General features: G+C 42.5%; 1 protein-coding gene across 4 annotated transcripts in view; it reads left to right on the top strand.

Annotated features, from left to right (window-relative positions):
* LOC126101609 (endoglucanase E-4-like) overlaps nucleotides 1–13,352 on the top strand; it is a 448,421-nt gene that overhangs the window by 421,512 nt on the left and 13,557 nt on the right. For all 4 annotated transcript variants that reach the window (XM_049912290.1, XM_049912289.1, XM_049912291.1 and 1 more), the window contains one exon: nucleotides 1,778–1,942. In XM_049912290.1, the coding sequence (XP_049768247.1) occupies nucleotides 1,778–1,942 (165 nt within the window). The remainder of the gene's footprint in view (nucleotides 1–1,777; nucleotides 1,943–13,352) is intronic.

Raw genomic sequence — 13,352 nt, 5'->3', positions numbered from 1 at the left:
GACAGAGGAACTGTAACAGGTCGGATGTATAGGGACGTCTTTTTGCACCAGTATGTCTGCCTTTTGAGGGATGCAGTGGGTCCCACATTTCTCCTAATGGATGATAACACATGGCCCCACCAAGCTGCCAATGTGAAGGAGTACCTTGAAACAGAAGATATCGGGCAAATGGAATGGCCTGCCTGTTCTCCAAATCTATAACCCCATTGAGCAAGTCTGGGATGCTGTCAGTTGACATATTGCTGCACATCTTCAAACCCCTAGGACAGTTCAGGAGCTCCGACAGGCACTGGTGCAAGAATGGGAGACTATACCCCAGCAGCTGCTCGACCACCTGATCCAGAGTATTCCAACCTGTTGTGCGTCCTGTGTACATGTGCATGGTGATCATTTCCCATATTGATGTCAGGGTATATGCGTGGTAAACAATGGAATTTTGTAGCACATGTGTTTCTGGATGGTTTTCTCAACTTATCACCAGTACTGTGGACTTACAGACTGTCTTGTGTGTGTTCCCTATGTGCCTATGCTATTAGTGCCAGTTTTGTGTAATGCCATGTTGTGTGGCACCACATTCTGCAGTTATCCTTAATTTATGAGCTTGAGTGTATACATTAGAGATACACATTTATATTCCATAGATAAGGGGCAATCAAAATGTTTTCTTTTGAAGACCATACAGACCAGAACTGTATGCTAATCAGGCTAAATCACTATGGAGATACCCATTTGCTAGAATACTGTGTCCTGCTGCTTGGAGAAGTCTGTAACTGCTTGTTGCACATTCTCACCTGACAGGAATTGTTGATCTTTCTAGATCTTTCTTAAGGGACCAAAGGTATGTTGATCACATGGAGAGAGATTGAGTTCATAGGATGGGTGCTGGAGACCTTCCTACTTGGGTTGGCATAACTTCTGCACTATGGCATTTGTGATGTGGGGACGTGTGATATTGTGAAACAACAGCACCCCCTGGTGCATCATTCCACAGTGGTGCTTTTCAACAGATATGCTGCTCCATAAACATTCTTCATTCTCTGATGAATGTCTACTGATGTTTGTTCTTTGGCAGTCGAGAAAAGAATAACAGCACATTGGTCCTGTTTGGACACACTTACTAATAGCATCATCATATTTGACGTGTCCACATTTACCCTACACACATCAGAAAGATACAAATGTCACACCAATCCCTTGCTTACACATCAGTGCTTAATACCTGCATTGGGTCACACCAAATTACATATATACTGGAGCAACATCCTCAGATTGAAGCTTTCTGACTGTCTCTTATTTATTAAAAAAATATGTAGCCTATGTCCGACTAGACATTTATTAGAGTATTGCGTGAAAATTAGAAGTGAATTGTTCAAGAACTTTCTGAGATTTTTGCTAACAATGTTTCCTCTTGACACAATATGCATATATTTACATATTATAAAAAGTATATAGCCTATATCAGTCCAGATGTTTCAGATAATTATTACTTTGATGTTAACTAGCTCATATACCCTCTTCTCTCCACTGTTTTGCTCAAACCATTCAACTGTCACCAAAATTTTAAGAGGCAGGGACTTTAGTGCTGTTAGTCTGTAGTGATAAAAAGCAATAGGTTTAAAAGTAAGTGACCAACTTACTACATGAATTTTGTCGTATTTATCTACAGGTGGTTTTGTGTATAGGGATAACAGAGCTTTAATGCACAAAGTAACATAAATTTTGCTTTTTTCTCTCTAATCTTTTTGATTATGAGTTACATCTGTTATTTTCTTTTCAGGTTCTGATGGCACAGCTCACCAAACAAAAAGAGTATGTGGAAGCTGCACAAGCATTCTGTGATTTTACTGTTGACCACCAAAAGAGAACACCTAAAGGACTGGTGTACATTGATAAGTTTGGAACACTCTGCCATGCAGCCAATGTTGCATTTGTTTGTTTACAGGTACTGAATTATCACTTTACTGAACATAGTCTGCATTAGTCCAAACTTAAACAAAAATTCAAAAAAGTTGTTCCTGATTTATGGAATTTTGACATTACTTCATGAATAAAGTAGCAATTTAAATTTATTGACAGTATATGAAAATGAGACTGTTTCCCTCCTCCAAAGGTAGAGTTATATACATTAGTTCCTGATGTATGAAAGAATTCCACTGCGTAAATAATTTACACTATTACAGCATGAAGTGTGCACAACAACTTTTTTATTTTTTATTTTTTTTTCCCCCACACAGTGAAATACAAAGTACACAGAAGCAAATCTTTAGCTGTAAGCTTTTGATTATAGTTTTATCTCAGAGGTAACATTTCTCTTTATTAGCTTGCACAGCACATCTACATACATATGCATGCTCTGCAAACTGCTACTAAGTACATAGCTGAGGGTACTTCTTATAACATCAGCTGAGAAACTACAACACTAGACTTCACTTGTGATCTGCCTTTATGAATTACACCAACCAAATTTAAGCACTGATGTGAAAAAGGTGCTAATTGTATCAAAGGGAAAATTCACTTGAGAAAACTATAAAGTTACAATGAGGAAGGATGATTAGCCATTACTTAACTCTAAGTAGCACTGATTGACATACAAAGGAGAGAAAAAATGTAACAAATTTGTCCTAGCTTTTGGAACTATTAGTTTCTACCGCAGAGAGAAAAGAGAAATAAGTCAAAAAAGGTTAGAAAGGAGAGCCACATCCTTCAGACTCCCGGTTAAGAGGAACTCATCTGTAATAAGGAGGAAGTACAAAGATCAATATTTGCTAATACATTTTTTGTTCATTGATACACATTTGCTACACTTGTCCACTCACTTTCTGTAGCACTACAAGATGAATTTTATTTTTAAGTGTTATGGTATTAAACTACTACATGCACACTCTAATGAGATACTTGGTGAAGTGGCTAATGGGAGTAGCAGATTTGATACAAATCAAATGACACTGAATAGTGTTGATTATTTAATGGTTACTGTCAATGTGAGCTACTGGACAACATGTTTAGTGCATCTTGCAATGCTACTGCTCCCAATGATGACAAAAATTAAGTCTAAATTTTAGTTGTAAATTGTAGTCTTCTGATTAAACTAATGAGATTTATTGCAGGTGGTACAAGTTTTAGAGCAGGAAACAATACATTAATTTTATATATTTACTTTGATGAATTGAGAGTTACAATGATTGTTGATCATAATAGTACATCTTTCTTGTTTGTCCTAGGCTCATTTTTTTGGACTATTTTATATTCATACATGAATATGGAGTTCATATTTTAGAAATCATTTTCTGACAAACATGTTTCATAATTGTCTTCATTTTTTGGTAATTTTCACTTTCAACATCTGAACAACTCTTTGGAAGCATCATAACAACCACTGAACTGCTTACTTCACAAGTGACAGATAATTTCACAGAATGCCACTTGCAACTAACAGATTGGGCCCAACACTAGGCATGTATAGAATTTTGACAATATGAACCTTTTCTAATACTGTTTTAATAATGACCCCTTGCAATTTACAATGGGTAGATATTTTGTACAAACATATTCACATGTGGCAATCTACATAGCAGAAACTAAAAACTGATTTCAAACAAAGTGTCTCTTAAAAATCAACACCTTTCTATGTTACATTTTATAAAATTAATATTGTTAACAATTACTGTAGGAATACACAAATTTCAGTCAAAAGAAATTGTTGCTTTAGTTCACTACAGTAGTGGTGACTAATGCTAAAGCTTTATCATTTTACACAGAAAACATTGTTCTAATATGTACTGAAGACTAGTACTCTTTGTGCCATTATACAATGATTAGTGTAAATTAATAGTGAACACTTACCTACACACACACACACATACACACACACACACTGATGTAAAAAATCACAACACCAAAAAATAATTAATTTAGAGTAATGACATTTCAGGAATACATTTGTGTAGGTAACATATTTAAGTGATTGTGTTGCAAGATCACAGGTTAATGTAACCACAAGATAAGCCATTGCAAATGTAAAATTTTGGCACATTAATAGCTGTTGTAACTGCCAGAATATTAAATGCAAGCATGCAAACATGCATGTGTTGTGATGTATAGGTGCTGGATGTTAGTTGCGAGGTGTAGTTCCATGCCCACTGCACTTAGTTGACCAATAGAGGGTTGGTTAATACTGTCTGTGGCTGACATTGGAGTTTTTGTCCAATGAGATCCCATAAGTGCTCAGTTGGAGACAGATCTGGTGGTCTAACAGGCCAAGGCAACATGTCGACACTCTTATAGCATATTTGGTTACAAGAGTGGTATGTTGCAAAGTGTTCTCCTATTGGAAAATACCCACTGGAATGCTGTTCATGAATGGCAGCACAACAGGTCAAATCACCAGATTGACATACAGATTTGCAGTCAGGATGCATGGGATAACCACAAGAGTGCTCCTGCTATCATACAAAATCACACCCCAGAAACTCTAGGTGTAGGCTCAGTGTGTTTAGCGCAGAGACTACTTGGTTGCAGGTCCTTAACTGGCCTCATTCTAACCAACACACAGCCATCACTGGCACTGAGGCAGAACCAGCTTTCATCAGACAACACAGCAGACCTCCTCCATGCTCTCCAATGAGCTCTTGCCTGACAGCACTGAAGTCACAAATGGCAGTGGGTGGGGGTCAGTGGACTGCACACTACAGGGTGTTTGGCGTAGAGCTGTCCTTGGAGTAACCGATCTTTAACAGTTAGTTGTGTCACGGTTGTGCCAACTGCTGTTCACATTGCTGCTGTAGATGCAGTACAATGCATTGGAGCCATATGCCAAACTTAATGGTCTTCTCTCTCGGTAGTGAAACATGGCCATCTGGACCCCAACTTATGTGACCATCTGGAGCCTGGTCTTCTTGCAACTATACATTTCCGTGACCATCATTACAAGCATTCATTACAGTGGCTACATTCCTGCCAGGTCTTTCTCAGCATTGCAGAAAGAACATCCAACTTCTAGTAGTCTTATTACACAGCCTTTATCAAACTCAGTGATGTATTGATAATGGCATCTTTGTCCCCTAACATCAACTCACAACACTCAATCTCAAAGGCAAAGGCAAATAAATGCTCACAAACGTTACAGTGTGTATTTAAAACAAACCTGATTTGCATCCTGATAGTGGCACTACTAGCATGACTCTTATGGAACAGGAGTGAAATTTGGTTAGGCATCAACTTTCAGATGTTGAAAATTATCATCTGTATCCTGTAGTTAGAAAGTTTCCATTTGTTGGTCATTAAGTCCAAGAGAGGTACACCAATCAGACAAAATTACCATGAGCATTGAGTCAATCATCCCACTGATGCACAAACTTGAAGATACCCAATTGGTAAAACACAATGTCCTGCTGTGAGAAGTGGTCCATAACTGCCTGCTGCACATCCTCATCTGACAGGAATTGTTGACCCTCAAGGCCTTCTTAAGGGACCAAAGGCACAATAATCATGTGGGGAAAGATGAGGACTATGTGGTGGGTGCTTGAGTGTCTCCCACTTGAGTTGGCCTAACTTCTGCATTATGGTATTTGTGATATGGGAATTTGCATTATCATGAAACAGCAGACCCCTTGTTGCAGTTCTCCTGGATGTTTTGACAGACATGCTGCCCTACACACATTCTTCCTAGTCTGATGGATGTCTACTGGTGTTCGTTCTTCAGCAGCCAAGGAAAGAATAACAGCATGTTGGTTCTGTTTGGACACATTTGGTAATAGCATCACCATAGTCTATCTTTTCACACTTATCTCAGGCACATCGGAAAGACACACCAATCCCTTGACTACATATCAGTGTTTATATATCTGCATTAGAGTTATGCTAAGTTATGCTGCAGAAATACCCTCAAACAGAAATTTTTTGATCAGCCCTTATACAGCTACAAAAACAAAAGTCACGTGAAGAGTTGATGATCATTGAAATGTATAACTGAATTTGACGTCTTCTCTGTCGATATCTTCAGTGCATTAAACACTCTCTTATCTGATACCTAAACTTCATACTGAGGGGAAAGCACTCAACATCAGTCAGTGCATTTCAATTTCCATCAATTCAGCTATTTCCATCAACCACCTTGCCAAGAGCCCCCTTACAGTGTGCATATAGCTATAATTTTCAGGGAAATTGATAGCAGTAATCATATTAAACATAAAAGAGTTGGGAGATGTACTGTGTTCCACAAGTGAAGACATCTGTAACAAAAAAATTTGGCCTAGGGAAAATTATATCATAAGAAAATACCCTCTGCCATACCTCAGTTAGAGGCCGTAGCTGCTGATATGAAAACTGTAAATCATCGTTCATTTCCTATAAAAGCCTACTTGGTGACGATTCATGGACAATGATATCCTAGTAAATACGAGAATGTACACTCCTGGAAATTAAAATAAGAACACCGTGAATTCATTGTCCCAGGAAGGGGAAACTTTATTGACACATTCCTGGGGTCAGATACATCACATGATCACACTGACAGAACCACAGGCACATAGACACAGGCAACAGAGCATGCACAATGTCGGCACTAGTACAGTGTATATCCACCTTTCGCAGCAATGCAGGCTGCTATTCTCCCATGGAGACGATCGTAGAGATGCTGGATGTAGTCCTGTGGAACGGCTTGCCATGCCATTTCCACCTGGCGCCTCAGTTGGACCAGCGTTCGTGCTGGACGTGCAGACCGCGTGAGACGACGCTTCATCCAGTCCCAAACATGCTCAATGGGGGACAGATCCGGAGATCTTGCTGGCCAGGGTAGTTGACTTACACCTTCTAGAGCACGTTGGGTGGCACGGGATACATGCGGACGTGCATTGTCCTGTTGGAACAGCAAGTTCCCTTGCCGGTCTAGGAATGGTAGAACGATGGGTTCGATGACGGTTTGGATGTACCGTGCACTATTCAGTGTCCCCTTGACGATCACCAGTGGTGTACAGCCAGTGTAGGAGATCGCTCCCCACACCATGATGCCGGGTGTTGGCCCTGTGTGCCTCGGTCATATGCAGTCCTGATTGTGGCGCTCACCTGCACGGCGCCAAACACGCATACGACCATCATTGGCACCAAGGCAGAAGCGACTCTCATCGCTGAAGACGACACGTCTCCATTCATCCCTCCATTCACGCCTGTCGCGACACCACTGGAGGCGGGCTGCACGATGTTGGGGCGTGAGCGGAAGACGGCCTAACGGTGTGCGGGACCGTAGCCCAGCTTCATGGAGACGGTTGCGAATGGTCCTTGCCGATACCCCAGGAGCAACAGTGTCCCTAATTTGCTGGGAAGTGGCGGTGCGGTCCCCTACAGCACTGCGTAGGATCCTACGGTCTTGGCGTGCATCCGTGCGTCGCTGCGGTCCGGTCCCAGGTCGATGGGCAAGTGCACCTTCCGCCGACCACTGGCGACAACATCAATGTACTGTGGAGACCTCACGCCCCACGTGTTGAGCAATTCGGTGGTATGTCCACCCGGCCTCCCGCATGCCCACTATACGCCCTCGCTCAAAGTCCGTCAACTGCACATACGGTTCACGTCCACCCTGTCGCGGCATGCTATCAGTGTTAAAGACTGCGATGGAGCTCCGTATGCCACGGCAAACTGGCTGACACTGACGGCAGCGGTGCACAAATGCTGCGCAGCTAGCGCCATTCGACGGCCAACACCGCGGTTCCTGGTGTGTCCGCTGTGCCGTGCGTGTGATCATTGCTTGTACAGCCCTCTCGCAGTGTCCGGAGCAAGTATGGTGGATCTGACACACCGGTGTCAATGTGTTCTTTTTTCCATTTCCAGGAGTGTATTTTGGTACAACTTATGGATGCAAACTGAAAAAGTCATTTGTTACAGGTCCTTATCAGGCAGCCTCAGTTTAAATGTTTCATGAGATATTTGCTCCATGGATAAAAATAAAGATATAAAGATAATTCAAAGAATTACTTTTTCTCATAACAGAAAGAGTGACTTTTGTCCGAACATTTTCAAAATACTTTACTGGAAACCATTATCAGGAGTACATGTGTCTTAAGCCTTGATATGTAAAGTCTCTTAACTGAAACAGATCTCTCTTATGTAAGTTTTTGTAAGATAGTTAAAAGTTCTGAGAAAATAAAGTTACAGTATGTTGTTTTTGATGACTGACTAAAAGCTCAGTGAAAAATCCAGGATGGAGTATAACAATATTATGAAAAGGAAAGTTGCTACTCACCATTTGCCATATAGCGGAGATACTGAGTCGTAGATAGGCACAACAAAAAGACTGTCACAAATAAATAAAGGTTTTGGCCATTAAGGCCTTCATCAACAATAGACATAGACACACACACACACACACACACACACACACACACACACACACACACATGTGCAAACTCACACAAATGAATGCAGTCTCAGGCAACTGAAAACACACTGCGAGCAGCAGCACCAGTGCATGATGAGAGTGGCAATTGGGTGGGGGTAAGGAGGAGGCTAGGGTTGGGGAGGGGAAGGGCTAGTGTGGTGGGGGTGGCAAACAGTGAAGTGCTGCCTGAAGTAGTGAAAAAGGAGAGAAGTAAAAAGACTGAGTGTGATGGTGGAATGATGGCTGGGTAGCGCTGGAATGGGAACAGGAAAGGGGCTGGATGGGTGAGAACAGTGACTAATGAAGGTTGAGGGCAGGAAGGCTATGGGAATGTATGATTTATTGCAGAGAGGGTTTCCACCTGTGCATTTCAGAAAAGCTAGTGTTGGTGGGAGGGATCCATATGGCGCAGGCTGTGAAGCAGTCATTGAAATGAAGGATGTCACATTTGGCAGCGTGTTCAGCAACAGGGTGGTCCACTTGTTTCTTGGCCACAGACTGTTGGTGGCCATTCATCTAGACAGACAACTTGTTGATTTTCATGCCCACATAGAATGCAGCACAGTGGTTGCAGCTTAAGTTATAGATCACATGGCTGGTTTCACAGGTAGCCCTGCCTTTGATGGGATAGGTGATATTCATAACCAGACAGGAGTAGGTAATGGTGGGAAGAAATATGGGACAGGTCTTGCATCTAGGTATATTACAGGGGTATGAGCCAAGAGATAAGGCCTTGGGAGCAGAGCTTGCGTAAGGATGGATGAATATATTGTGTAGGTTTGGTGGCAGTGGAATACCACTGTAGGATGGGTGGGAAGGAGAATAGGCTGGACGTTTCTCATTTCAGGGCATGATGAAAGGTAGTTGAAACCCAGGTGGAGAATGTAATTCAGTTGCTCTAGACCTGGTTGGTACCAAGTTACAAGGAGAATGCTCTTAGTGGCAGGATGGCGAGACTCTGGGAGGTGGTGGGAAACTGGAAAGATAAGACACGGAAAATTTTTTTTGTACGGTTGGGAGGATGATTACGGTCTGTGAAGGCTTCAATGAGACTTTCCGTATATTTCAAGAGGGACCTCTCTTCACTGCAGATGTGACAACTACGCGTGGTTATGCTGTACAGAAGGGACATCCAGGTATGAAGCGGGTGGCAGCTGTCGAAGTGGAAGTATTGCTCGTGGTTAGTAGGTTTGATATGGAAGGAGGTACTGATGTAGCTATCTTTGAGGTGGAGTTCAACATCTAGGAAGGTTGTTTGTTGGGTTGAGTAGGACCAGGTGAAACAAATGGGGGAGAAGTAGTTGAGGTTCTGGAGGAATGTGAGTAAGGTGTCCTCAACATCGATCCAGATCACAAAGATGTCATCAATGAATCTGAACCAGGTGAGGGGTTTAGGATTCTGGGCTTTTAGAAGGGATTCCTCTAGATATCCCATGAATAGATTGGCATATGGTGGTACCATGTGGGAACCCATAGCTGTACCCTGGATTTGTTTGTAAGTAATGTCTTCAAATGAAAAGTAATTGTGGGTGAGGATAAAATTGGTCAAGGTGACTAGGAAGGAGATAGTTGGTTTGGAATCTGTTGGGCGTTGGGAAAGGTAGTGTTCGATAGCAGTAAGGCCGTGGGCACCAAGAATGTTAGTGTAAAGGGAGGTGGCATCAATAGTGATGAGCAGGGTACTGTGTGGTAAAGGAACAGGATCTGTGGAGAGTAGATGGAGGAAATGGTTGGTATCTTTTGTATAGGAGGGTAGGTTCCAGGTAATAGGTTGAAGGTGTTGGTCTCTGAGAGCAGAGATTGCCTCAATGGGGGCACAGTAACGAGCCACAATGGGGCATCCTGGGTGGTTATGTTTATGGACTGCGAACCTTGCAGAACTAGCACTCATGAAAGAAAGGATACTGCGGAGACATGGCTTAGCCACAGCCCGGGGGATGTTTCCAGAATGAGATTTTCACTCTGCAGCGGAGTGGAGAGCTTCTGTAAAGTTTGGAAGGTAGGAGACAAGGTACTGGCAGAAGTAAAGCTGTGAGTACCGGGCCTGAGTCGTGCTTCGGTAGCTCAGTTGGTAGAGCACTTGCCCATGAAAGGCAAAGATCCCGAGTTTGAGTCTCGGTCGGGCACACAGTTTTAATCTGCCAGGAAGTTTCATTTCAGCGCACACTCCACTGCAGAGTGAAAATCTCATTCTTAGTTTTACATGTTGAAGGATTTTGGGAATGATAGTAAGGCACGGTTGGAAGTTAAGAAATTCTGGAAAGTTAACAGGGGGTGATTCAGGGGCAGTGGGGTGGATCATGGTTTGATGGAATTAGGCAGGGTTCAGTATTGGTCTTTGGTTGAGTCTGATCGGTAGGGTTGCTGGGGGAAAAGTGTTTCCACTGTAGGGTCTGGGAGAAGCAGAAAAGATCTTTAGCAAGTCCTGCGTGATTGAATTTGGGAGTGGGGCAAAAGGTGAGGCCTTTGGAAAGGACTGATATCACTGTGGTGCTAAGGCTTCTGGACGAAAAGTTCATGACTGTGTTACAGATCTGTTAAGGTTCTGTATTCTATGTGGTGGTGGGAGGAAGTTTTGGAAGGTGGGTTAAGTGTAGTAGGTCTGTGAGATAGGATATGTCAGCTATGAGGGGACATGGGGCAAGTTTGGTGGTTGTTACAGAAGTACTCCAAGGCGGGAGTAGGAAGCGAACAGGATGGAGAGCTTTTTGAGGTGGCGTTGTGCATGTTGCTCAATTTCCAGCAGGGCAAGAGTTTCGTTGTGTGTTATGGGTTCCAGGAATTTTGAATTGCATAGCATTAGAATTTTACAGATGGAGAGAAAGTACTGTAAGGAGGTTGGGCTTGGTTGATATGGTTTTGCAGGGCTATGTTGGTGAAGGCTAAGGATTGGCAGAATCTGAACAGGTGGAGGTCTTTGTGGAAGGAGGGGTGACAGCCAGAGGTGGGTAATTTGATGGTAAGGCCATTTGGGGAAATTCCATGAGCCAAGCAACAATGCGGGAACAGTATATGAGACTGGTATCTGGCTATGGATAAGAAAACTTCTCTGTAATTTCAATGACTGCTTCACAGCCTGTGCCATATGGGTCCTTCCCACCAACACCAGCTTTTCAGAATTGTGCAGGTGGGAACGCTCCCTGTAATACATCCTACATTCATGTAACTCTCCTGGCCTCAACCAACATTAGTCACTGTCCTCACCCATCTAGCTCCTTCCCTGTTCTATTCCAGCACTACACACCCGTCATTCTACCATTTTCCTTTTCTGCTACTCGCCCCCGTTCTCCACCAACCCCCCTGTCCTACATCTGACCTGCATCGCTTCACTGTCGGCCACCCCTACCATACTATTCCCCCCCTCCCCTCCCCAGCCTCCTCGTTACCCCCATCCAGTCACCACTCCCGTCAGGCACTGGTGCTGATTCTTGCAGTGTGGTTTCAGTTGCCTGAGACTGCAGTTGTTTGTGTGAGTTATGTGAGCTCTCTCTCTCTCTCTCTCTCTCTCTCTCTCTCTCTCTCTCTCTGTGTGTGTGTGTGTGTGTGTGTGTGTGTGTGTGTGTGTGTGTGTGTGTGTGTGAACGTCTATTGTTGACAAAGTCCTTAATGGCTGAAAGCTTTAATTATTTGTGACAGTCTTTTTGTTGTGCTTATATGTGACTCAGCATCTCTGCTATATGGTGAGTAGCAACTTTCCTTTTCATAATATTATTAAAAGCTCAATGTGAACTTTTACTTGGGCACAGGGCTCAATAAGGAATCTTTTGGAGGTATCTGAAACATATCAATTTTGCTGTGGCATTTGAATCATGGCATTGTGTTTCCACATGCTGTAGCTGGGTTTTTGGTGACTTTCTGTAGTAAGTAATTATTATCTCTATAAATCACTTTCTGTAATATGTGTAGCACACCTACCTCATGGAGATATTTATCTGTCCAAAATGAGAAAGAGTCACCTTAAAAATGTTTTTCTGAATTTTTATTGAAATTTTAGGAGAAAGCATCATATTTTTTATAAATGAACAGCAGATTTCCTCCTATTATTACACATATTTACACATAAATCATTCATAAGTAATTATTTATAATAATAGGTATCATGAATAACTTATGTAGAAAAAATGAAACATTCCTTTTGTCCATGCCTTGAAGCCTCCATGGCATTCATGAAGTCACGCTCGCAGCCACAACCAGAATCCATTTACTGATTATGATGTGTGGTGTGCAAGATAAATTAAATGCTGTATTACACACAGATTTAATTGTAAACAGTTATTGGGGTACCAGGATTAATTCTCCTCTCAGCTACATGATCAAATCAGTTTAATACATCTGTGAGCTGGGGTCAAATTTCTATCAGTTAATCCCAGCCAAGTCCATCACGTTTACTCAGCACCACCTCCAATTAGCTAATAAGTCTGCACTCTGCTTTGAGGCCTCTTTTTAGTGAACAAGTCCACACTCACTAATATGCACAACTTGCTGAGAGAAACAGGGAATCCGATGCCTGTGCACAGGAACACACTTTCGAATGCTTTGTAGGCTTTCAGTACCGGAAAAGTAGTCTCATTAAGCATGGAGGATCACTAACTCCAGACTTCAGGATTGATAACCATTTTAAAACACAAACTCCATCCCAGAGGGCTCATGACTTGCTGTCTCAACCCCATGAGGGCTTCTAGCAGAGTTCTCAGTTTTGTGAGCTGCGTAATTCTTTCCAGCCTGTTGGAATTAGGAGTGGAATGTAGGCATTTTTATTAGCCACTTCCTGCTCCTGCTAAAGAGCTTTTGTAAAGTGCTACCTTCTGGCAGGATTTTTAGAACTTCCCCATAGTCAGGGTTGGAAAACACTGGCCATCACATGGAAATTACTCACCCTGTAAACCAGCTATGTAGGTATCAACCACAACCCATTTTTTAAGGATTATGGAAAGATCATCCCATCAACTCAAGGTTGAAGAACGCCTCCTTCCCCCTAAGC

Source organism: Schistocerca cancellata, chromosome 9 (genome assembly GCF_023864275.1).
Source record: "Schistocerca cancellata isolate TAMUIC-IGC-003103 chromosome 9, iqSchCanc2.1, whole genome shotgun sequence".
Lineage (NCBI taxonomy): Eukaryota > Metazoa > Arthropoda > Insecta > Orthoptera > Acrididae > Schistocerca > Schistocerca cancellata.
Note: the sequence above shows the minus strand (reverse complement) of the source record. Positions and strands in the feature narration are given on the sequence as shown.